Source organism: Saimiri boliviensis, chromosome 12 (assembly GCF_048565385.1).
Source record: "Saimiri boliviensis isolate mSaiBol1 chromosome 12, mSaiBol1.pri, whole genome shotgun sequence".
NCBI lineage: Eukaryota > Metazoa > Chordata > Mammalia > Primates > Cebidae > Saimiri > Saimiri boliviensis.
In genome coordinates, this window is record NC_133460.1 from 117177529 (window position 1) to 117203597 (window position 26069).

The following is a 26069-nucleotide window of genomic DNA, read 5'->3' on the forward strand; positions in this document are numbered from 1 at the left end:
GCGTCTTCTGCAGGAGGCTGGGATGTGGCCTGGCACTCCAGGCATCCAGGCCCTATGTCTCCGGGCACCCAGGCTGGCTGGGTTCGAAAATCATTTCCTGCCAGGGAACAGAGGTCAGCATCTTCAACTGCAGGTTCAACCTGAACTTCCTAGACCACTGTGACCTTCCAACAGACTCCGAGGTGGTGTGTGCAGGTAGGGACGCCCTTTCCAGAGGATCTCCGGGATGGGAGGTGTCCATTCAGAGCAGCATCGGGGGGCTGAGGGGACGGCCCTGGCCTAGGGGGAGTGGGGGACTTGCCCCCTGGGGCTTCAGCGCCTGCCCGGCCAGGCCCCTATGCTGCTGCCCTCAGACTGCACCCCTGTCCTGGGGAGGGAGAGGGGCTGGTGGCCCAGGGGTCACCTGGGGAGATGGCTGACTGATGGCAGCTCCTCCCTCAGGGCCCTGGCCAGGGTGTGAGTGGGCACTGGGCTTAAAACTGACCAGTGATTAAAGTGGCCTGCCAGGGACCAGGTCCAACCCTGGGAGTAGGCTCCATGACACAGCTGCGGGGCCCCTGGCGCTGGGATTGGCGATCCTTGCTTGGAGGTGGGCGCTGTCGTCGTGGGAGCCAGGACCCCAGGGAGACGGGAGAGTGGGAGAGGCCTGGGCCTGCACACCCCAGGACCTCTCCTGCCGGGGGCCGGGCCAGCACAGACGGCCCTTCCCGTGGGACCCGAGGGCAGCGGTCGGGTCACTGGGCCCCGGAGCCCGTCCCCGGAGCCCGTCCCGCCCTGTGCTCCATGCAGCGTCTGCCCCCAGGACACACCGAGGCCCGGCTGGTGGGCGGCGAGCACCCCTGCGCCGGGCGCCTGGAGGTGCGGCGGGGCCTGACCTGGGGCGCCGTGTGCGACGCGGACCTGGACCCGGCCACGGCCCACGTGGTGTGCCGGGAGCTGCAGTGCGGGGTGGCCGTGTCCACACCCGGGGCCGCGCGCTTCGGCCGGGGCTCGGGGCCGGTGTGGACGGAGGCCTTCCGCTGCGCGGGCAACGAGTCGCTGCTGTTCCACTGCCCGCGGGCGCGCGGGAGCCGGTGTGGGCCGGGCCGCCACGCGGGGCTCCGGTGCGCGGGGGACAGTAAGTCACGGGCGGGCTCCGGGGCGGGGCGAGGGCGGGGGCGGGACCCTGTGTCCCCGCGCGCCGGGCCTGCGGTGCCGCGAACCCCGAGCTTCCTTCCCGGCTCCCGCGGGGTGGTCGTCTCTGGAGGAGTTTGCTCGGGACCCTTTTCCACGCGGACCCCACGTCCCCGCGTGTCGTCGGCGGGTATTTCCTCCGCCCGGCGGAGCCTCTGACTTCTGATGCCCTCGTGCGCCCGCGTTTAATCCCGAGGCGGTCCTGTTCCCCTTCCGATTCCCCTGCTGTTCCTGGAACTTTTCGTGTCATAGCTCAGAATCCACTCTGATCCGAGGTCGTGGAGAATATTCCTGTGCTTTTTTCTCGGTTTTATAGTTTCAGCTCTATTTGGTCTTTGATTGACTTTGACCACGTTTTGCATACGGTGTAAGGAAAGGGTCCACTCATTGCTGTGCGTGTGGCTATCCGGCTGGCCGTCTGTCGAAGACACGATTCTTTCCTCATTTTTTAAAACATATGTATTGATTGTTCTAAAACGACACGTAATAATTGTACAGGGTGATGTCCGAACACATACACACCTTTTGTAAGGATCAGCTAATCTCTCCCTAGTGACTTTTCTTCACACCACGTGAAGATCTGTTACCCTCGCATGGATAGACTGACTTCGGGACATTCAATCTGCTCTGTTGACTTATGTGTCTTTTTATGCCAACAGCATACTCTGTTGATTTTTGTAGTTCTCTAGTAGTTTTGAAATAGGGAATGAATCCTGTAACTTTTTCTTTTTCAGTATTGCTCTGGTTATTTAAGGTCCCTTGAAATTCCATGTGAATTTTAGTATCAGTTCTTCTATTTCTGAACAAAAAATGGCTGTCGGGATTTTGATAGAGATTTTGTAAAATCTGTAGATTGGCTTGGGAGTATTGCAATCTTAACAATATTAAATCTCTCAATCTATGAACACAGGATGTCTTTGCCTTTGTTTGGATTTTCGCTGATTGTTTTAAAAAAATGTTTTGTAGTTTTCAGTGTACAAGTCTGTCTTGGACCTCCTTGGTAAAAATTATTATTTCATTCTTCTTTAAATGGACACATTTGGACACATACTAATTGTACATATTTATGAAGTACAGTACAGGGTCTCAGTGCATGTATGTGTTGTGTAATAACCAAATCAGTGTATTCAGCAATCCAATCACCTCAACATGATTATTTCTGTGGTGAGGACATTCAAAATCCTCTCTTCTAGCTATTTTGAACTATATAGTACAATATTGTTGATTGTATTCACCTGACTGTGCTATGGAACACGGAAACTTATCCCTCCTATCTCTACCGTTGTACCAGTTGACCAGTCCACCCCCACACCTCCTCCTCACTACCCTCCCCTGTTCTACTCTCTACTTCCATGAGATCAACTTTTCAAGATTCCATATACAAATGGGATCATCCGGTGTTTGTCTTTCTCTGTCTGACTTATTTCACCTAACATAATGTCCGCCAGGCCATCCACATTACAGCAAATGACAGGATTCCATTCTGTTTTTAAGCCTGAATAAGATTTCATTTTGTGTAATATGTAGACCACAGTTTCTCTGTCTGTTCACCCACTGATGAACACGGGTTGAGTCCATAGTTTGGCTGTTGTGATTAGTGCTGTCGTAAACATGGGGGTGCAGTATCTCTTCAACTTACTGATTTTCTCTCATTTTGCTAATTGTTCTCTTTGCTGTATGGAAGGTTGTTAGTCTTACGTAACCCCATTTGTCTATGTTTGCTTTTGTTGCCCATGCTTTTCAGGAAATAGCCGAAAAATCCTTGCTAGACCAATGTCCTGAGCGCTTCCCCTGTTCTCTTCTACGTGTTTTTATCACTGCAGGTCTTACATTTAAGTCTGTAATCAATCTTGAATTGATTTTTGTATATAGTGAGAGATAGGGTTCTAGTTTCATTCTGCATATGGATATCCAGTGTTCTCAGCACCATTTCTTGATGAGACTGTCCCTTTCCCAGTGTGTATTTTTGGCACCTTTGTTAAAAATCAGTTGGCACCGGGCGCGGTGGCTCAAGCCTGTAATCCCAGCACTTTGGGAGGCCGAGGCGGGTGGATCACGAGGTCGAGAGATCAAGACCATCCTGGTCAACATGGTGAAACCCCGTCTCTACTAAAAATACAAAAAAATTAGCTGGGTATGGTGGCGTGTGCCTGTAATCCCAGCTACTCAGGAGGCTGAGGCAGGAGAATTGCCTGAACCCAGGAGGTGGAGGTTGTGGTGAGCCAAGATCGCGCCATTGCACTCCAGCCTGGGTAACAAGAGCGAAAACTCTGCCTCAAAAAAAAAAAAAAAAAAAATCAGTTGGCTGTGTGTGGATTTATTTATCTTCTCTCTCTGTTCCACTGGTTTCTATGTCTGTTTTCATATCAGTACCATGTTGTTTTGGTTACTACAGTTTTGCAGTATATTTTGAAATCCAGTAGTGTGATGCCTTCAACTTTGGTATTTTTGCTCAGGATAGCTTTGAGTATTCTTGGGGTTTTCTTTTATTATTGTTCAAAGCTAGATTATAGAAATGCAACTAGTTTTTTGCCCCCTGATTTTTCCTGAAATTGCTTATGGCTTTAATTTTTTTTTTTTTTTTTTTTTTGGTGGATTCGGTAGGATTTTCTATATATAAGATCATGTATCTGTGAATACAGATAGTTTTACCACTTCTTTCCCAAAAGGATGCTTTTTATTTCTTTTTTCTTGCCTAATTTCTCTGGCTAGAACTTTTAGTAGAATGTTGAGTAGAAATGGTGAAAAAGTGCATATTTGTCTTGCTCCTTATCTCAAGGGAAAAACTTAGTTTTTCTCCATTAAGTATGATGGTAATTGTGGGTTTTTAATAAATGTTCTTTATCACATTGAGAAAGTTCCCTTCCATTCCTTGTTTGTTGAATGTTCTATCATGACAGTGTGTTGGATTTTGTCAAATGCTTGGTCTGCATCAATTTAAGTTATTATATTTTTTTCTTTCCTTCATTCTATTAGTGAAGTGAAGATACCTGGTGCTGGGCTTTTCTTTGTTCAGAGGTTTTTGTTTACTAATTTATTTCCTTTGCTTTTTATATCTCTGTTCAGATTTTCTGTTCATTATTGGGTCAGTTTTGGTAATTTCTAGAAATCTATTCATGTCATCTAAATTACCTAATTTGGGGGATACTATGAAATTAATTCATAGTATCATTTGTACTTCTCTTTATTTCTGTGGATTTCATACCAAGTACCCCCCACATTCATTTCTGATTTTCGTAATTTTAGTGTTCTCTTTTTTTATTGGTCAGCCTAGCTAAGTATTGTCAATTTTGTTGATCTCTTCACAGACTCAGCTTTTATTTTTATTGTTCTATCTATTGCTTTTCATTCCATGTTTCATTTACTCTCTCCTTCCTTCTGCTAGCTTGAGGTTTAGTTTATTCTTCCTTTTCTACTTTTTAAGGTGTAAATGCCATTATTGATTTGAGATATATATTTGCTGTTAATATAGATGTTTGTTCCTATAAAATTTTCTCTAAGCATTGCTTTCATTTCAATCCATAAATTTTGTTATGCTGTGGTTTTTTATTTTCGTTCATCCAAAAGTACTTTCTAATTTTCCTTGTGACTTCTCCCTTGACTTACTGGTTGTTTATGAGTGTGTTCTGGTTTTAATTTCCCAGTTTCCCTTTTTTTAAAAAAAATTTCTTTCTAGCTTCATTCCTTTATGGTCAGAGAAGATGCTATTTATGATTTCAGTTCTTTAAAATTTATTCAGACTTGATTTATGCCTCAACACAGGGTCCACCCTGATGAACAGTTCATGTGCACTTGAGAAGAATGTATATTTTGCTGTTTTTAAGCAGAGTGTTTTATATACGTTTGTGAGGTCTCGTTGATTTATAGTGTTCTTCCATTTCTTTATTTCCTTATTAGCCTTATGCATAGATGGTCTATCCGTTATTAAAAGTGAGATGTTTTTGGCTCTCATTATTATTTACAGTCATTTACTTCTGCCTTCAACTGGTCAATTTTTTCTTTATTTTGGCTCTGTTATTAGCTGCGCATATGCTTATATTTGTTGTTATTCTTTTGATGGATTGACCCTTTAATAAACGTATAATCCTCTTCTTATCTCTCCTCACAATTTTTAACTTAAAAGTCTGTTTAGTCCGTTTAGGCTGCTATAGAAAACACTGTAGGCTGGGTAATTTGTAAATGGCAGAAATCTATGTCTCAGAGTTCTGGAGGCTGAGAAATCCAGGGTCAGGGAATCAGCAAGTTCAGTGTCTGTGTGTGTGGGGGGTCGTTCCTCATAGATGGGGCCTTCTTTGTATCCTCACATAATAGAGGAGCAAAAGAGGAAAAGGGATGAAATTGCTCCCTCGAGCCTTTATAAGGGCTAACCTCCTCCATGAGGATAGAGCCCTCCTGGCTTAAAATCTCCAAAAGACTTCACCTCTTAATACTGTTGCTTTTCAGATTCTGTTTCAACATGAATTTTGAAGGCACACAAACATTCAAACCATGACTAAGTCTATTTTGTCTGATGCTTGTGTAGCCACTTCAGCTCTCTTTTGGTGACTATTTGCATGGATATATTTCCCCACCTTTCACTTTTAACCTAATCATCTTTTGATCTAAAGTGAATTGATGAAGAGAACATATTTTAAAACAATTTTTAAAAAATCAATTTTGTCTCTCTCTGCCTTTTTAGATTGGTTTAATCCCTTTACATTTAAAGTAATTACTAATAAGGAATATTCACTTCTGCTGTTTTTCTGTTTGTTTTTACTGCCCTCTTTTGTGTTTAATTGACATTTATAGTGTACCATTTTCATTCCCTTTCCATTCTTTGTGTGTGTGTGTGTGTGTGTGTGTGTGTGTGTGTGTGTGTGTGTATTTCTTAGCTTTTTCTCTAGTAGTTCCCCTGGAGATTATAAGCAATATTTTAAATTTACAAGCCTCTGGTTTGAATTAAAACCAACTTACTTTCAATAGTATACAAAATCTCTGCTCTTAATATTGTTATTCTCACTAATTCATCTTTACACATTGTTCATCCTTTAACATAAATATATAATTTTGTTTCATGCCTATGTTTTTTTAAATATATAGGAATAAAGGAATAACAAACTACATATACAATACTGTTGGCCTTTATAGTTTCCTATGTAATTATCCTTATCAGTTTCATTAAATTAATCATAAGATGTTGACTTACTGTTTAGTGCCTTTATTTCTGCCTGAATTAAACCCTTTAGCATTCTGTGTAGGACAAGTCTAATAGCAATGAATTTCCTCAGCTTTTGTTGAAATTCTCCTTCATTTTAATATAGAATTTTGGAGTAACAAGTTTTCCTTTCAGCACTTTAAATATGCTACCCCACTGCTTTCTGGCTTCTGTGGTTTCTGATGGGAAAGCAAGTGTTGGCATTACTGAGGGTCCTTTGTACATGATGAGTCCCTTGTCTCTTGCTGCTTTCAAGATTCTTTTCTTTATATTTGGCTTTTGAGAGTTTGATTACAATATGTCTCACTGCACGTATTTTTAAGTATAATTTACTTGAAGTTTGTTGAGCTTCTTGGATGTAGATGTCTATCTTTCATCAAACTTGGAATTTTTTGAAATATTTTTCTATCACTTTCTCTCTCTCTCTCTCTCTCTCTCTCTCTCTCTCTCTCTCTCTCTTTAAAATTTGTTATTCTCTGGAAGAGCCAGTATTCTCTGCTCTTTCTGTGACTCTGATTATGCATCTGTTGATATACTTGATGGTGTCCCACAGGTCTTTTGGGATCTATTGATTTTTCTTCATTCTTTTTTCTTTCTGCTCTTCAGGGTAGATAATCTGAATGGACTTATATTCAGTTTCACAGACTGTATCTTTTGCCTGCTCACAGGGTTGCTGTTGAAACTTTTAGTGAACTTTTCATTTGTTATTGAACTTTTAAGCTCCAGAAAATCTACTCGATTCCTTTTTATCATTTATTTTTATTAGTATTACTTATTTGGTGAGATATCATTGTCTTGTTTCCTTTAGGTCTTTGAGCAGATAGAAGACAGTGAATTTAAAGTATTTGTCTAGTAAGTCTGATGACTTGGCAATTCTCAAGCACAGTTTCCATTTCCTTTCCCCCCATAAGTGTGTCATAATTTCTGATTACTTTGCATATCTTTTTTTGAATTATTATATTGTGGCAACTCACATTTTTCTCCATCACCAGGGTTAATTGTTGCTGATAGTTGCTTGTTTAATGACTTTTCTGAACTCCTTTTGTAAAGACTCCTCTTTGTTGCATGTGACCACTCAGGTCTCTTTTCTCTTGGTGCAGTGGGGGTTAGTGATTAGACATATTTCCTTAAATGCATAGTAAAACACAGACACACACTCCTGACCCTTCCAGTCTTTGCAAATCAGCCCTTTGTTGGGGCACACCCTCAATACCATCTACTCTGCATTATTCTTTACTCCTTCCTTATGCAGAGCCAAATCTGCCTCTTCTTTCTTCCTTACATGTTTCCAAGTTTTTCCCAGATATTGGAATTTCAAAAAAGTTGGTTATGAGTTTTACTACCTAATCATTACATTAGTTGCATTAGAGGGAGATGGGCTTTGGGGTTCTTACTCGCCATGTATACTGTTGCTGCTTCCTGTACACACATCTCCTCCCGGGTACAGGGTGTGAGTCTATTTAAGGAGGCGCACACCATGATCCAGGTGCAGCAGCACGGTGGGGCCCGAGTGAGAGGAGACGCTGCCCCATTTCCCAGAGCTCTGGCTGGCGGAGAGAAGCCGGCTGTGCAGGGTGTGTGGAGCTCTGTCTTGGTGCCACCTCCTGCTTGTTGGAGATGGCATTCAGCAGTACCATCTTTATTAGCATTCCTCTTTGATGGACGCGTTCCAGAGCACTGACCAAGTATATTTTGATAGTTTTCCCAGCTTAATCACGGCTTAAGTGAAGGGGTGCATCTTGGATTTCCCAGGCAATTTGTGGTGACCTCACTCACCAAAGCTGTTTGGTGCCCTCAGTCTGTCCCCCCAAGTCTGGGAGCGAACCATGAAATGGGATGGCATGACGGGCTAGTGCAGCTGGGTCTGTGTCCCCAGCCACAGCAGACATAGATTTCTGTCATTTCCAAATTACCCAGCCTACAGCTGAGCCCTCCTCTCCCCCAGAGTTCAGGCTGGTCAACGGCAGCAGCAGCTGTGAGGGCCGCGTGGAGCTCCAGGTGCAGGGGTCCTGGGCGCCCCTCTGTGCCACCCACTGGGACATAGCAGACGCCACCGTCCTCTGCCACCAGCTCAACTGTGGCAACGCGGTGGCCGCACCTCGAGGAGGCCATTTTGGGGGCGGGGACGCTGCCCTCTGGCCTGACGCGTTTCACTGTGAGGGGACAGAGCCCTACTTGTGGAATTGCCCAGTAAGCACCCTGGGGGCCCCGGCCTGTGCCCCGGGAAACTCGGCCTCCGCAGTGTGCTCAGGTGGGTGCAGCCAGGACGGTGGAGGAGGAGGAGGGTGAGTGCGAGCCATGGACAGAGGGTGCAAGGAAGGGCAGAGGGGCTGAGAGGGACCAGCCTGCCTGGGGGGTGGGGGGTGGGCCTGGGTCCCTCCCCCTGACAGCCCGGGGCCCCCGTGCGTCCCCGTCCCCAGGTCTCCCCCACGCCCTGCGGCTGCGGGAAGGACAGAGCCGCTGTGACGGCCGCGTGGAGGTCTCCCTGGACGGCGTGTGGGGCCGCGTCCTGGACGACGCCTGGGACGTGCGCGGCGCGGGCGTGGTGTGCCGGCAGCTGGGGTGCGGAGAGGCCCAGCGAGCCTACGACGCGCCCGCCCCCGGCCGCGGGTCCGTCCAGGTGGCGCTGAGCCGCGCGCGCTGTCTGGGCACCGAGACCCGCCTGACCCGGTGCAAAGTGTCCGCGACGCTGCGGGAGCCCGCGGGGACCTCGCGGGACGCCGGCGTGGTGTGCTCGGGTGAGGGCGGAACCGCGTCCCCCGTGGGCCGTGGCCGCGCGGCGCGGGGCGCCCTGACTCTGTGTCTCCGCAGGGAGCCTCGGGGTGCGGCTGGCCGCGGGGCCGGGACGCTGTGCGGGGTGCGTGGAGGTGCTGCGCGGGGGCGCGTGGGGCACCGTGTGTGACGACGCCTGGGACCTGCGGGACGCGCACGTGGTCTGCAGGCAGCTGGGCTGCGGCCGCGCCCTGAGCGCCCCGGGGGCCGCGCACTTCGGAGCCGGGGCGGGGCGCATCTGGCTGGACGAGCTGCGCTGCCAGGGCCACGAGTCTGCGCTGTGGCGGTGCCCGTCGGCGGGCTGGGGCCAGCACGACTGCGGGCACAAGGAGGACGCTGGCGCCTTCTGCTCAGGTCCTGAAGCCCGTCCACCCTGTCGTCCACCCTGTCGTCCCCACCCACACTCTCAGCTGGGCCTTGCTGACTGGCTTCTCTCTCTGCAGAGTTCACGGATCTGAGGCTGCAGAGCCACGGGCAGCCATGCGCAGGGCGGCTGGAAGTTTTCTACAATGGGACCTGGGGTGGTGTCTGCCGCACCCTGAGTGCGGCCTCCCTGCGGGTTGTGTGTGGGCAGCTGGGCTGTGGGTCTCACGGGCAGCTGCAGGCCGTGGCAGGGAGCCGGTCTGCTACTGAGTTTCTCTGGGTGGCCTCCATCCAGTGCAGGGACAGACATGACCAGTCCCTGTGGCAGTGCCCGTCAGCTCCTTGGGACCCGCATTCATGCTCCAGCGGAGAGGAAGCCTGGGTCCTGTGCACGGGTGAGTGGGTGGGGGAACGGTGGCGGAGAGAGGTCTCTGAGTGGCCCCGCACTGTGTCTGCATGGGCCCTTTCCTGGGAGAGGAATGTCAGCTTCCCTTGTCCTCATTCTGTATGACTCTGCCCTGGGCTGGTCCAGTGAAAGGGGACGGTCCCTGCTCCGAGGCTCTGCGCAGCGGGGGCGAGGAACATCTGGAGTCCTCCCAGACCCTGTGATCTCCCCCAGTGAGGGAGGCAGGGCCCCTGCACTACCCGGTATTGTCCGAGGACATCCTGCAGGGAGATGCGCCCCTTGGAGAAGTCTCAGGCAGTCTGTGGAGTCTGTAATCCCATGTGGAGGTCTCTTGCTTAAACAGAGTTCTCGCTTTAGCCAGCAGAAATAGCTGTGCTGGGGAGACAGAGAGAAAAAGGAAATGAAAAATAGTTGACAAAATTTAAGCTGCTCAGCTTGCAAATACAAAAACGGGTCCCAATCTCCTACGCAGAAAAGGCAGGAGAAGTTCCTCAGGACCCTGGCGAGACCCTGAACTGCTCCTCCTCGCTCAGCTGCCCAGGTACCGCTGTGTCCCTGTCCCTGTCCTCCTTCCCGCCCCGTCCGGCCCCCCGAGTGACGGCGGCCCCTTTTCCAGAGGAGGGCGCAGTGCGCTTGCGCGGGGGCCAGGCCCGCTGCTCCGGGCGCGTGGAGCTCTGGCACGCGGGCTCCTGGGGCACCGTGTGCGACGACGCCTGGGACCTGGCGGACGCGGAGGTGGTGTGCCGCCAGCTGGGCTGTGGTCCCGCCGTCGCCGCCCTGGCGGCCGCCGCCTTTGGCCCTGGCTCCGGGCCGGTGTGGCTGGACGAGGTGGGGTGCCGGGGCAGCGAGGGGTCCCTGCGGGGCTGCGCCGCGGAGCGGTGGGGACGCGGAGACTGCGCGCACAAGGAGGATGCGGGCGTGCGCTGCTTGGGTGAGCGCGGGGTGGGAAATGGGTCATGAGGCGAGCAGAGGGCCCTGGGGTGGGAAGTCAGCCTTGAGTCCTGCTCTGTCGCTTCGCTGGGCGGGAGAACAGTCCCCGGGTTTAGTGTGTTGGTATCCATCCTGACGTTTTTCTGGGATAAGCCGGTTTGCTGTGGAGGCCTGGTTGGGACATGCATCCCCTGGGGTTTCCCTCTAATCTTTTTTGGGAATTCCCTTTTGTTTATCCCAATCCTTGTTCATCTCGGGTTTAAGTGTCATCTGGGTGTTTGCAGGTTGACTTGTTCCCAAAGCCTGCGCCTCATTCTCTTTGCAGAAAACAGTTAAACACAGTAATGAGCTTAACAAAAATGGCAGCAGTGGGTAACTTGACCTGAGCCGCTCTGTGCTCTGGTCACCTCTTGTGACTTGCTGTGGCATCTGCTTGGCGGCCATGTTCCTCACTGTTTTACCAAGAAAGGGGGGTGTCCCTTGAGGGCAGATGCCCCCATGGACCGCAGCCATTCTGGGGTGCTCTGCGCCCCTAAAACCAGAAGATACACCCCAGCATTTCTGACTTGCAGGTCCCCCATGAGGGTGAGGGTGTGGCTTGGCCCTCGGAGCCACCCTGTCCTGCCGAGGGTGTGCATGCCGCCCCTTGCCACCCTGCTGGCTCAAGACCTCTCTTTCCTCAGAGCCAGGCCCCGGTTCCCCACCGCCTGGAGCACCATTCTGGACACTCAGGGCTGTCAGTGTCATCCTGGGAGCCCTTCTTGGTTCTCTCCTTCTGGGCCTCTTGGCCTTTCTGATTCTACCTCGAGTCGCACAAGTCATGCAGAGGGGTAAGCACGAGCCCACCCTGACGCCATCAGCTGATGTGCCGGAGCGAGAGGGGCTCACAGCTCCAACCTGGTGCTGGGGTCCAGGCAGGCGGGGTGCTCTGCAGTGCTCAGGCCTGTGCAGACCTGTCCCCAAAGTCCAAGGAACTGAGAAGCTGAAGAAAGAGGCAGATAAATCCGGTTTCTTAGAAAGAAATGCTTAAAAGGGACTTAGGAAGACAAGCCACGTCCATGCCTTGGACGGCTTCTAGCTGAGACGGTGCATGCCCAGGCTGTCATCCCCCAGAACTGGAACTTACATACCCTAGGGGAAGGGGACATGTCGAACAGTTGCTTAAGGGCACGATTTACAGTAAGTGCATGCTCTTACCAAGAAACAGGAGATAAAATGGAAATCTTAGAGGCGTTCCCGGAACTGGAGTTGATCAGAAGTCAACATAGTGGATCAGCATCCAAGGCAGAGTTGCTTCAGCCTTGAGGCAGGTCTCACTTAGGGCTCCTTTTATAGGCCAGAGAGCATGGCAGACATGTGAGTCAGACTCCAGCCCTCAAGACCCCAGAAGGTCCCCCTCAGACAGCACATTGGGGCCCACTGGGAAGCATCATGTGGTTTACTGGCCAGGGATGGGAGGGCTCTGGGGGTCTGGCCTTGTGGCATGGTCCCCCCATCCCAGCCCACACTGAGGGCCTGCATGTGACCATGCTCACCTTGCCTCAGCTCTGAGAAGATCCGAGGTATCTCCTGGAGAAGCCATCTATGATGTCATTGGGGAAATGCCACTAGCAGGACTGTATGAGGAAATTGTGGAGGCTGAGGCCATGCCCCAAGGTGAGGAGGGTGGGGGTGTGGTAAAGGTGGATGCAGAAGCCACAGGTGGGTTCGTGCCCAGCTCAGGGGTGAGCTCTGGGGTGGGCTGTGGATGCTGACCACAAGATGTAATGAGAGGGGACTCTGACCGTAGGGCCTTGGCCTCAGAAGGCTGCTGACCACAGGGCTCAGGATGCAAGGGCACCCATGGGCAGGGGAGAGCAGGGCCACACCAATGAGGGCAGAGTCAGTGGCTGCAGTCCCCATTGGAGAGGCCTGCGCCGTGGTGGGAGAAGAGGGCTGGGAGGTGTGCTGGGAGCCGTGGGTCTGGCAGGGGCATATTCCAAGCTCTCTGGACACGTGCAGCTGACTCAGCCTGTCTCCTCACCTGTGGGAACTGTGCCTTCCTTGCATGTTGTCAGGCACTTTCTGGCTGACGTTGGTTTCCAGCTTGCCAGATGTGCTTTCGGGACAACTTGCGTGTGTGCTGATTTGGTCATGCACTGTCTCTTGTGCCAGTTTCAGGGGAGGCATCTAACCTCCTGGAGGGACAGTCTACATGTGAGGAGGGAGGAGGCCACAGACCTCTTTCTCAGGGATATGACGAGGTTGTCTTTCCACTGGAGGACATGACACCGTGAAGCACCCTGAGGATGAGACACACCAGCTGGTCGTCAAAATCACATTTCTTCATTTTCTTCTGCAATTGTAGTGGATTTCTCAAAAACATCATGGATGCCTTTCTCTTGCTGTGTCCCGCACATCCATATGTAATCCCATCCTTCCAGGCCCTGCCTGGCTCTAGACCTCTGTCCCCTTCGAGGGTCATCTGCTATGGACAGTCGTGCTGTGTAACCTTCAGATTTCCCACGCATTACAGAAAATGCAAATGTGTATAGAAATCAGTGGTTGTGTTCGTGGTTTAGAGCCACGGGGTGCCGTCTCCGTCTTCTGCTCCACAGCTTGTTCTTGCTACCCAGAAGTGCACTGGAGAGCTCCCATGCCAGAACCTTCCTCTTTCTTCTTAAAAACTCTTCTTAATCGAATCCAAAGTATCTTTTAGATGTTCTGCTTGTATACTCATGCCATTGGTGGATATTCAGATTTGTCCTCGACTTCCATTCTGTGTCCCTTTAATCTCTCTGCGCCTTATTTCGTGGGCTGTGACCCTTCAGTCCAGCGTTGAACAGAGGTGGCCAGTGGAGGCCTTGTCTCATTCATGGACTCAAAGCAAACGTGCTCCATGTTTCATTTCACTATTAAATATAATATTTGATGCTTGGCTTTGTAGATGCTATTTATCAGATCAAGGAAAACCCAGTCTATCGCTAGTTTGTTAAGGGTTTTACTTTTTATCGTAAGTGTTGACTTTTATCAAATTCTTTTTTGTATCTATTAAGATGATATATGATTGATTTTTATATGTTAAATTAACCTTGGGTTAAACAAATCTAACTTTATCATGATATATTATTCTTTTTATATTTCACAGGAATTAGTCTGGTAATATGTTGGGCCAATGTTTAAAAAAGAAATTGATGTGTAATTTTTTTCTTTTGTTGTAATATTTTTGTTTAATTTTTGGTATGAAGATTATTCAGGTCTCATAAGAGTTAAAACATATTCTCTTTTTAAAAATTTTTGCTAATTTGCACTCCCACAACAGTGTAAACGCGTTCCTGTTTCTCCACATCCTCACCAGCATCAGTTGTTTCCTGACTTTGTAATGATCACCATTCTAATTGGCGTGAGATGGTATCTCATTGTGGTTTTGATTTTCATTTCTGTAGTGACCAGTGATGAGCTTTTTTTCACGTTTTTTGGCCATGTATGTGTCTTCTTTTGAGAAGTGTCTGTTCATATCTTTCACCCACTTTTTGATGGGTCGTTTACCTTTTTCTTGTAAATTTTTTAAAGTTCCTTGTAGATTCTGGTTCCTTGTAGATCCCTTTGTCAGATGGATGGATTGAAAAAAATTTCTCCCATTCTGTAGGTGACCTGTTCATTCTGATGACCCATCAATGATAGACTGGATAGGGAAAATCTGGCACATATATACCATGGAATACTATGCAGCCATAAAAAAGGATGAGTTCATCATGTCCTTTGCAGGGACATGGATGAAGCTGGAAATCATCATTCTCAGCAAACTAACATAGGAACAGAAAACCAAACACTGCATGTTCTCACTCATAAGTGGGAGTCAAACAGTGAGAACACATGGACACAGGGAGGGGAACATCACACACTGGGGCCTGTTGGGGGGAGGGGGTTAGGGGAGGGATAGCATTAGGAGAAATACCTAATGTAGATAATGGGTTGATGGGTGCAGCAAACCACCATGGCATCGGTATACCTGTGTAACAAACCTGCACTTACTGCACATGTATTCCAGAACTTAAAGTAAAATTTAAAAAAATAAAAATAAAAAAAAATTTGCAAGAGTTTCTGTAGTATTGGTTCTATTTATCTTTAAATGTCTGGAATAATTCACTAGTAAAGCTCTCTATCTGGGTCTGGAGTTTCCTTTTAAGGAGCGTTTTTTTTTTCCAGATTTATTTTTTTAAAATAAATAATTGACATATTCAGATTCTCTATTTCAGATTTGTTAGAAATAGATGCATGGTGTCACAAAGAAAAGTTAGCACTGAGACAAAAGATTTTTCAGCAATGCAATTTTTGCATCCTGGACCACAGGAAGGGTACCCTTGTTAGCCATCCTGCCAGGAGAGTACAATGAACAAAGGAAAAGCAGACAAATTTATCCCTTATGCATTTGGGGTCATCCTTACTGCTGTGTCTGATCTCTGTTGGTTGGAGCCAGACCTCACAATCTAAACTAAAACCCTATGGGCTGATAAAACTTTTCTAGGCCGGGTGTGGTGGCTCACGCCAGTAATTCCAGCACTTTGGGAGGCCGAGGTGGGCAGATCACGAGGTCAGCAGATCAAGACCATCTTGGCCAACATGATGAAACTCTGTCTTTACCAAAAATACAAAATTAGCCAGGTATGGTGGTGTGTGCCTGTAGTCCCAGCTACTCGGGAGGCTGACACAGGAGAATTGCTTAAACCTGGGAGGCGGAGGCTGCAGTGAGCTGAGATTGCACCGCTGCACTCCAGCCTGTGTTACAGAGGGAGACTCCATCTCAAAAAAAAAAAAAAAAAAAAAAGAAACTTTTCTAAACAGGTAAAAGCAATGGAGAGCTGGGACATGCCTGTAAGCACATCCAGCACAGATATCTTGGTTAAAGTACAAGGACACAGAATGTACTACATGCCCGTAAACACGGCATGTCTAACAGCTACATAGGATAGGGCTTCACAAAGTTATTAGCACACTTTAACAAGAAAGGAAACTTTAAAAAAGGACTTTTCTACTTCCCATGCTATTAGATCTGCTTTGTTCAGTTCTTTTTAAAATGAATTGGTACATACAATCTAAATTTTCAAGTTTGTTGGTATACATTTGTTAATAGTATCTTTCTATTATCCTTAATGTCTACAAAATCTCTAGTCATGTGCATTTTTCAATCCTGATAGTGGCAATTTGTGTCTTCTCTCTTTTGTTCTTTTTTTCTTTTTGAGAGACCAGGGTCTCACTGTGTTTGGTACTGGATTCAAACTCCTGGGCTCTAGCGATCCTCCCGCACAGCCCCCTGCACAGCTGGGACTCTGGGCACCCTGCTGTTCTTGACCAGTGCTGCTGACGGCTTATTCATCTCATTAGTCTTTTCAAGGCATGTGGAACCTGTGCCTTTGGTTTTCTTGATTTTTCTTAGTGAACATCTGCTTTCTATTTCATTTATTTCTGCTCTCATCTTTGTGATTTCCTTCTACTTATTCTAGCTTTTTATATGGACATTCAGATTGTTGGTATTCAGCATTTTTTTCTCTTTTAATGCATATATTTTAGGTTGTAACTTTCCCTTTTAGCATGGCTTCAGCTGCATTCTAAGAGCTTTCATGTGTTGTGATTTTATTTTAATAGGCTTATTGAGGTATGACCAGCATAGAATAAACTTCGCGTATTTAAAGGATACATTGCAGTAACTTTCGACATGCGCCTCCTCCCTGAAAGGATCGCAGCATCTATGAGGGTGGAAACATCCATCACCCCAGCGCTTTTCATGTATGTTTGAACACTTGTCTTTGCTGTCCCTTCCTGTGCACTACCCTCCAGGTGATCAAGTTCAGCTTTCTGACACTGTAGACTAGTTTGCACTACTTGAATTTTATGCAAGTGGATTATATAGTATGTCCTCTTTTTGGGGGATGAGGGTCTGGCTGTTTTCGCTCAGCACAATTACTTGCGATTCATCCAGGTGGTGAGAAACCCTAGTTCATTTCTTCCTCTTGACAAACAGTGCTCCTCTGTGCTGTTCATCTGCTCACTTGTTAATGGGCATCTGCGTTGCTTCAAGTTTTTAGCTATTGCAAAAAAAGCTGCTGCAAATGTTCATGTGCGAGTCCTATGGACACGTGCTTTCATTTCTCTTGGCTACCTGGGAATGGCGCGACCGTGCGTAGGTGCAGGGCTAACGTTCCACCAACCTTTCCGGAGCGGCCGCACCAGTTACATCCCCCAGTAATCTCCGAGTGTCCCACTTCCTCCACAAGTTGCCAACACTCAGTTGATAATGTCTGACATTGTAACAGTACAGAGTGCTGTGTCCTTGTGGTCTTACTTTGCATTTACCTAAGGACTAATGATACTGAACATCTTTTCACGTCTTTATTTGCCATCTGTATATATACTTTGTTGAAGTGTCTGTTCAGAATTTTTGCTCATGTTTTATTGGGTTGTTTGAGTTTTGAGAGTTTTCCTGAGTTCCTCTGGAGTGGCCCCTTCCCAGTGGTGGCCCTAGCGCCACGGGGTTCTCCCCACAGCAGGAACACAGGAAGAAAGTGTTCAGGCAAGTCCTGCAGGACAGCGTCAGCCACGTCCAGATGTGGGCCTGGGGGCCGGGCCACACTAGCACCCCCCTCCCCTCTGGGCTGTCTCCCCACAGGACTCGAGCCCAGCCAGGTGTCCCATTGGGTGCACAGGGGACCCCACCCCTGACAGAGGCACCCATTGTACTTTGGGCCACTGCTGATCTTTGTTCCGGGTGGGCTGGCAGCTCAGATGTTGCCCAAGAAGCTGTGGGGCAGGAGCAAAGGTCGGAGATTGGGAGGCTCTGGCTCATAGGAGGTGCTGTAGGACGCCCAGGCCAGTGGGAAGAGGCGTCCTGCAGAGGAAATGGCGGAGGGAGGGGTGTCTGCCAGGTTGTGTGGGGCTGGAGAGTGGGGGAGAGAATGGCTCTGTTGCGCTGATTCAGTGTGAGTCCATGTGCCGGCAGACCACCCCTCAGCCTTGGCGCTACTGACTTTGGGGCTGGGTTGCTCTCTGTGCAGGGCTGCCCTGTGCACCACAGGTGCTGAGCGGCACACCTGGTCTCCACCCACCAGGTGCCAGTGCAGCCCCCTTCCAGTTGTGACAATTAAAACATGTCTCTAGATGTCACCAAGAGTGCCCTGAGGGCAAAATCAGCACAGTTGGAACCTGTGGGTTAGCAGAAGATTGGATAGGATGCTGGTGAATATCCACAGGATATTTGAAAAACCTGAACATGCTTCAATTCTCATGTTTAACTGAAAAAAGACCGAGAGGACCCTGCCACACGCCTGTCACGTTCGGCTCATGCACACACCTGGGCAGGGGGGCCCGGCCTTTGTCGCTGGATGTGCTCTGGGCCATGGAAAGTCTCAGTCAGTTTTGAAAAGTAGACCCAATCTAGTCATGTGCTTTGACTGCAAGTCCACACAGTTGGCACAAGGATGACCTTCACAATGAGCAGTCTTGATACTTAAAAACATTCAGGCAAGTAATCTGGGTTGAAGAGAAAGTCCATACTGATGTTTTGGACCGTGTAGAAACTAAAAATCACAAGCTCACTGCCCTCAGTTTCTGGGGTCTGCACAATTGCAAGCATTTCACTCTCTCCTCTGTGTGAAGTTTATCCTGGTGTCTGGTCTGCGGGTGAGTTTCTGCCTGAGTGCCTTCCAAGGGGCTGGACTGAGGAGACCGGGAAGGGGATCCGGGCCATGGGCAGCTGAGGCTGGGTCCCTCTGCAAAGCCACAGGCCAGCGGGTGGTGCAGACGTGTGGCCACCCCTCCTCGCAAGTGAGAAACTACACAGAGTCGCAAAATGGGCAGGAAGAGCTGATCATGCTGCGCTGGACACGTGCTCGTGCTCAGGGCGGCGACTTTCATTGCACGCATTTATCACTGCTGCTTGAGCCAACATTTTCAATATTTCAAAAAACAAATGAAAACTTATTACTATTTTGAGCCCACAGCCAGAAACACAAGAGACCGGGGTGGATGTCAGAGTCACAGCAGGAAGCAGGCGGCAGGCCCAGAGGGGCTGAAGAGTTTAAAGAAGGGCTGTCAGGAGGGTGGGCAGCGTTTAAGGAGACCACCCCGCGTCCCCGGCGGTGGCGGCAGTGAGGACTGCAGCGGGGGTGGTGGAGGCCGACCGGACTCCGAGGCCCAGAAAGGGCCCAGCAGGAAGGGAGCCCACAGCCGCCGCCCCGTGGTGGGTCAGCCTCCTGGCAGCGCTGGGCAAAGGGCAGAGCCGGTGTCTGGAGACAAGACAGACGTTCCCCAGGGCAGGACGCTGAGCTCTTCTATCGCGGATGCAGGAGGGGTCCGTGAAGGGGCCGATTCCCACCTCCCTGGAGCTATGGAGTGAGCCTGCTGGATATGTCTGTGCATTTACGATGGTGTCGAATGTGTTAAAATGATGCTGCATTTCCGTTTGCCTGAGAAATAATTCTAGCCGCACTCTTCCACTCTTATCCATTTCATTCTCTTGTTCTGAATTCTGTTTGTCTTTGGAGATCATGACAAAATGGAATCCCAGGGGATTTTTAACATAGTAACTGTTAGATGGGAAAGGTTTTACAAGGACAAATTGGTCCCCAAAGACTGAAACTTGGCTCAGTTGTGGAACCACGGTTAATACCCAGAGCACCCACCCGGGCAGCCCCGGAACCACACCCCAGCTGGGGTGGCCCTGCCTCCTGCCTCCCGGGTAGAAGGAAGTATAAAGCCTGACGACTTCATTCAACTAAAACAGAAAGTTCAATCTTTTTCTGCTCTGTGGCCCTAGGGCCTCCAGCCCCTCCTGCCCCTAAGGAGAAGGGGTGGGGGGATGAGAGCAGCTGCTCACCTCAGTGGGGAAGGGCCCTGCCTTAAGTGGGCCCCGGGGCCTTCCCTTCACGCCTGCTGGTGGTGGGGCCTTGGACCTCCCTCTGCCTCAGTTTGCACACCTACAAAGTAGGGTTGTTAGTGGGATGGAGGTTGCTGCTGGGTTTGAAGGGATTAGAAGAACGCCCTTCCCGTTGTGAGCTCCACGGCAGTGGGCTCCCTTCCTTCTTGCTGTCGTTACTGTTGTTCACAGATTCGTATCTTATTACTTGCTGTGATCCTGAGTGAGGTCTGTGGTTGGACTGAGACGCCTCTGGAGGGGCTTCACCCAGGACACTGTGCATGGGCCCTGGGCAGACGTGGGACCCCAGGCCCTCAAGGATGAGGACCACCTGCACTGTTTCTAACATAAATCTAGGACTTGTCCGGTGTACAGTGAGGGTGCCCTGAAATAAAAATTCACTGAATTTTTTTTGGTAACAGCTTTATGGAGAATTAATTCATACACCATACAATTCATCCAAGTGTAAAATTCGATAGTTTTTAATATAGTCACAGAATGTTGCAACCGTAACTACCATGAATTTTAGATCATTTTTATCACTAAATAAAGAGCCGGTACCCATTAGCCATCACCGGCCCAACTCTCCACTCTCCCTAGCCCAAAGCAACCGCTGATCTGCTCTCTGTCTCTGTGGATTTCTCTATTCCTGGACATTTCATACAAGTGGGGTCATATAATATTTAGTATTTTGTAACTTTTTTTTCACTTAGCATATTATTTTCAAGGTTCATTCATATTGTAGCATTTATCAGAACTTCATTCTTTTTTACTATGAAGTGACATTTTATTGTGCGGCTATGCCGCATCTTGTTTGCCTGTTTATGAGTTTATGGAAATTCAGGTTGTTTCCAGATTTTGGTTATTGTGAATAATGGTACTAGGAATATTCATGCACAATTTTTTGTGTACACGTTTTCATTTCTCATGGGTATATGCCTAGAAGTGGGATTGTTAGAGCAAATGGAAAGTGTGTTTGACACATCGGGGAGCTGCCGACCTCTTTTCTGATGTGGTTTCACCACTCACTCTTCCCACCGCAGAGTCTGACTCCTCTGCAGCCTCATCAGCACTTGCTGCAGTCTGTCCTTTTTTATTGTATCCGTGCTAGTGGGTGTGAAGTGGCAACTCATGTGGTTTTGGTATGAATGTCCCTGGTGACTAATTATGTTGAGTATCTTTTCACGTTCTTAGTGGCCATTTGTAGGTCTTCTTTGGAGAAACTTCTATTCAGAATCTTTGCCCATTTTTAATTGGGTTATTTATATTTTAAGACTTAAAAAATTCTAGATACAAGTCTCAATCAGATGCGATTTGCAGATATTTTCTCCCATTCTCTATGTTGTCTTTTCATTGATTTGGTAGTGTCCTCTGACACCTAAGGTTTTCAGTTTTGAAGTTCAATTTATCTGTTTTTCTTTGGCTGCCTATACTTTTAGTGTCGTATCTGAGAAAACAGCACCAGACCCAAGGTAATGATGATTCATCCCATGTTTTTTCTAAGCGTTTACACTTTTAGCTCTTATAGTTGGGTCTGTGACCATTTAAGATAAATTCTTGTATATGACGTGAGGTAGGGGTCCAGCTTCATTCTTTTGCATGTGACTATCCAGCTGTCCTGGCACCAGCTGTTAAGATTATTCCTCCCACTGAATGGTGAACACTGAGGAAATGGGGATCAGCCATAGATTGCAGTTGGTGGTATGGAATGGATACTGGCACAGTAATGTGACACATTTGTGCTCATGTGAAATGTCAATAACAGGGGAAACTGGGCGGGGGCAAATTAAAAACTATTTAAAAAATTAAGTCTATTTAAATAAAATTCCATCCTGCAGGGAGGGTTGCACTGGGCCTTTGTGTGCCCAAGGCAGATGTGCGGGGAGAAGCCGCCAGCTCTGGCTTCCTTCTCCCCAGGTCCATCACCCAGAAGCCCTGCAGGTGCCCAGGCCTGTCTCTGCTCAAGCCTGAGGACAGTTCCCACAAGGACCCCTCTTTACCTCCAGGTGGGGTAATTGCTCCCTGAGAGCCGCTCCTGGGGGCACATGGGCCTCTGTAGCAACCTCAGCACCCACCCTGAGGGGACAGACTTCAAAGGTCAGCATCAAGCAAAGGAGACACTGAAGGGGAAGAGATGGGCACAAGCCTTGAGGCTCCATCGTGTCCATGGACGTGTGGACACCCATTTAGACAGGAGCTGGCCCAGCCATGCTCCACACTCAGTGAGTGGCTGTGTCCCCCCATGCCTTACTTCCACATGGATGAGCCACCTAATTTTCCTTTCAATGTTTTAAAAAAGTCAGATCTGGTTCTACCCTGCCCTGACCTATTTTAATGTGGAAAATAACGTTGCTGAAATTGCTTTGCTGTTGCCTTAAGGGTTTCAGTTAGAAACTGTAAGTGCCCGGGAACCTCTGTGGGCCTGCTCTGTGCCTATCTGTGCCCTCGATCAGCAGAGCAAAAGCCAGAGCCCTGTGGTTTGGCCCCTAAGGCAGATCAGGATCTGTAAGTGAGGCCTGGAAGCTTCCTGTGAATCTGGTGCAAGGCTCCAGTCACAAGTCAGCCCCTCCCTCAGCTCTGCAGGCAGATGGGGCTCCTGTGAAGGAGAGTGGATTCGGGGCCTCAGACGGGGCAGCCAGGGGGTCTCTGGGACCGTCTGAGCTGAGAGCTGCCTGGGCTGGGGGCTCCCTGGCTGGGCACTGCCTGAGCTAGGGGGACTGCCTGGCTGAGGGCTGCCTGGGCTGGGGGGCTCTGTGGCTGGGGCCGCTTGGGCTGGGGGCTCTGTGGCTGGGGCTGCCTGGGCTGGGGGGTTCTGTGGCTGGGGCTGCCTGGGCTGGGGGGCTCTGTGGCTGAGGCTGCCTGGGCTGAGGGGTTCTGTGGCTGAGGCTACCTGGGCTGGGGGGCTGCTTGGGCTAGGGGGACTGCCTGGCTGAGGGCTGCCTGGGCTGGGGGGCTGCTTGGGCTTGGGGCTGCAGCTGAAGGCTGCCTCGGTTGAAGACTACCTGGGCTGGGAGCTGCCTGGGCTGGGAAGGAAATGAGTTTGGCCTTGTTTCCTCTGATGTTGACCGAGCCACCTCTCCTTGCCCTGACTGGGCCTGTCCTGGCTGAGGAGGCTAGGTGGTCAGAAATGGGTGGCAGGAGAGGCATGTGAGGTTGGTTGGGTGGGGGCACTGGATTGGGAGCTGGGCCAAGGCTGGGTCTGTGCCTTTGTTTGATATATCCTGTCTCTGACACAGCCTGACACCCACTGAGGAAACAAACCTCCCACCCCACCTGGAACAGGGATGGCCAGTCCCTGCCTGCCTCTGCATGGAGTCTGCCCTCCCAAGGGAGCGGCCATCTGCTACTCGCTGCACTGTGGCACACTGGGGAGTGGTCAGTGTAGTCAGCGTGCATGGGCCTGATGGCACGGCTCAAGCAGATCCACCACTTTGTGTGTGAGGGCCCCACCCTGCTGCCGCTGTCCTGCAGCCCAGTGACCCTGAGCAATGTCATGATCGTGGTCACAGACATTTATTGTGCGTGGTCAACTTCCTGCTAACCACAGTGTCCCATGGCTGCATCATCGCCAGCAGCCCAGCACCCTGCGCATCCGCACTGCAGAGGCAAAGCGGCAGGCCTTCTCCACGCGCTCCTCCGTCTGCTGGCCGTGTGCATGTGCTACTCCACCGCCATCTGCACATACATCCCCCTGGCTCCCGCTCCTCCACGGACACAGTGGTGGCTGTGCGGTGCATGGAGTGGTCAGCCCCACCCTGAACCCCCTTACCTACTCCCTGTGGAACTAGCATGTAACAGTGGCAGTCAGGAGAGCGTTTTCTTGCATCGGGTAAAAGGAAGGGAAGTGGCCATTGTGGAACGTCCCAGCTATTAACAAGCTAATTTCAACATATGACTTTGAGAATCTCATACAAGCAGCAAGGAACAAGAAGGTAATTAACGCAATAGATTTATAAATAATGAGCTCCCCCACGGGGCTGCCAGTCTTCATCGTGGAACTTCCAACATCCCAAGGCCCTATGAGAACATGCAGTCAGGGCTACAGGGCAGGAGGGAGCTAAGGGGGAGCCAGTGGCTAGTTGAGCAGGAGCCCAAAAGGGTCACTTAACACCCCTGACATCCCATGCACCTACCTGACTCCCTTTCACTGGCAACTGGGCCCCAGGAGCACTGCGGGAGCATTTGCCTGTGGGGAGGGTGCTTCTCGCCATGTCTTCCTTTAGTCAGGGGTTCTCGTTCAGGGGTGAGATACCAGAGACAGATACACCTCGGTGCACACTGGCAGGGGGAGGTTTCTTGATATCCTGCTTTGGAGAAAATCATCCAAACCCTGACTCCAATTCAACTGCTCTTGGTGTGAGGTCAGAGAAAACACAAGAAATGCTCTCCTCCCTGTGTGAGGTTTCGTGGTCCTGGCACCATAACGGTGAGAGACGGTATTATCCAGCCTTTCTTTTTAATAATCTGCAGGAAATACATGCGGTTTTATTGATTTACTTCCTTTCAGAGAAGGGCATTCTCATTCTTTAATTTATGCACCAATCAACTACATTCTGTCGTTGACTTACTACCTTTAATTGATTATCCTGTGTCCGTCCACCAATCTATCTTATTTTATGCATTTCAAAGCCACTTGCAAATATCAGTCCACCTCTTAAACACTTCTGCGTGCATGTCATTAAACATTTGTTTATAGTTATTTTTCCTTTTAAGGTAAAATTTTCAAACAATGCAATACATAAATAAAGGTGTACATTTGCTACATAAATATCAAATCAGGTGCCCGAGTGTGATGATTAGATCAGATACCCATGTGTGATGATCAAATAGGGTACTCATGTGTGATGATCAAATCAGGTGCCCAAGAGTGATGATCAGATCAGATACCTGTGTGTGATGACCAGATCCTTCTATTTATGTTTGTACCCCTTAACAACCTCTCTTAAAACCCTTCCCCCACACCCTTCCCAGCCTCTGGTAACTATCATTCTACTCTCTACCTCCATGAGATCAACTTTTTAAGTTCCCACATGTGAGTGAGAACATGCAATATTTGTCTTTCTATGGCAGGCTTATTTCACTTGTCATAATGACCTCCTGTTCCATCCATGTTGCTGCACCTGATAAGATTTCATTCTTTTTCATGGCTGAATAGTATTCCATTGTGTATATATACCACATTTTCTTTATCCCTTCGTCTGTTGATGGACACTTAGGTTGATTCCATATCTTGGCTATTGTGAATAGTGCTGCAATAAACATGGGGGTGCAGGTATCCCTTTGATGTACTGATTTCTTTTCCTTTGGATAAATACCTAGTAGTGGGATTGCTGGATCATATAGTAGTTCTATTTTTAGCTTTTTGAGAACCCTCCATAATTTCCCATGATGGCTGTACTAATTTACATATCCACTAACAGTGCACGAGAGTTCCCTTTTATCTGCATTCTCGCCACAATTTGTTATTTTTTTGTCTTTTTGACAATATTTATCCTAACGAGGGTGAGATGACATCTCGTGGTTTTGGTTTGTGTTTCCGTGATGATTTGTGATGTTGAGTATTTTTTCACATACCTGTTGTCTATTTGCATGTCTTCTTTTGAGAAATGTCTATTCAGATCATTTGCCCATTTTTAAATCTTTTTTTTTTTTTCTATTGAGATGTTTCAGCTTCTTTTATATTCTGGATATTTATCACTTGTTGGATGATTGGTTTGCAATCATCCAACCATCCAATGGTTTTCTCCCATTCTATAGGTTATCTTATCACTCTTTTGTTTCCTTCACCATGTAGAAATCTTTTAGTTTGACATAACAGTATTTGTTAATTTTTGCTTTTGTTGCTTGTGCTTTTAAGGTCTTATTCATAAAATCTTTTTTTCAGGCCAATGTTCTGAAGTATTTAGTCTATGTTTTCTTCAAACCATTTTATAGTTTTAGGTCTACATTTAGATCTTCGGTCCATTTTGAATTTATTTGGGTATAGGGTGGAAAGGGGTCTAGTTTCATTTTTCTGCATGTGAATATCTAGTTTTTCTAGTACCATTTATTAAAGAGATTGTCCTTTCCTCAGTGAATATTCTTGGCACTTTCACAAAAAATCAGTTGGCTGTAGATATGTGGATTAATTTCTGGGTTCTCCGTTCTGTTCCGTTGGTCTATGTATCTATTTCTATGCCAGTACCATGCTGTTGCTGTTTTGGTTACTGCAGCTTTGTAGTGTATTTTGAGGTCTGCTAATGTGATGATAACTCCAGCTTTGTTCTTTTTGCTCAGGATTGCTTTGACTATTTGGGGTCTTTTGCGGTTCCATACAAATTTTATGATTTTTTTTCTATTTA

The 26069-nt window shown here is 48.5% G+C and overlaps 1 protein-coding gene across 1 annotated transcript; it reads left to right on the forward strand.

The window, feature by feature from the left end:
• The first annotated feature begins 101 nt into the window (after positions 1-101).
• Positions 102-22422, forward strand: LOC141580670 (scavenger receptor cysteine-rich domain-containing protein SCART1-like). Its single transcript, XM_074383158.1, has 10 exons — positions 102-1117; positions 8313-8618; positions 8788-9105; positions 9179-9493; positions 9583-9897; positions 10381-10449; positions 10525-10839; positions 11522-11668; positions 12384-12494; positions 12993-22422. The coding sequence occupies exons 1-10, from the start codon at positions 538-540 to the stop codon at positions 13112-13114; spliced, it is 2598 nt and encodes an 865-aa protein (XP_074239259.1). The 5' UTR covers positions 102-537; the 3' UTR covers positions 13115-22422.
• The last annotated feature ends 3647 nt before the right edge of the window (positions 22423-26069 follow it).

Bases quoted from the DNA above. Each gene is read 5' to 3' on its own strand.
- LOC141580670 (XM_074383158.1), top strand. From the start codon at position 538: ATGACACAGCTGCGGGGCCCCTGGCGCTGGGATTGGCGATCCTTGCTT. The intron at 9,106-9,178 runs GTGAGGGCGGAA...GTGTCTCCGCAG, and splicing joins CGCCGGCGTGGTGTGCTCGG to GGAGCCTCGGGGTGCGGCTG. The intron at 11,669-12,383 runs GTAAGCACGAGC...ACCTTGCCTCAG, and splicing joins CGCACAAGTCATGCAGAGGG to CTCTGAGAAGATCCGAGGTA.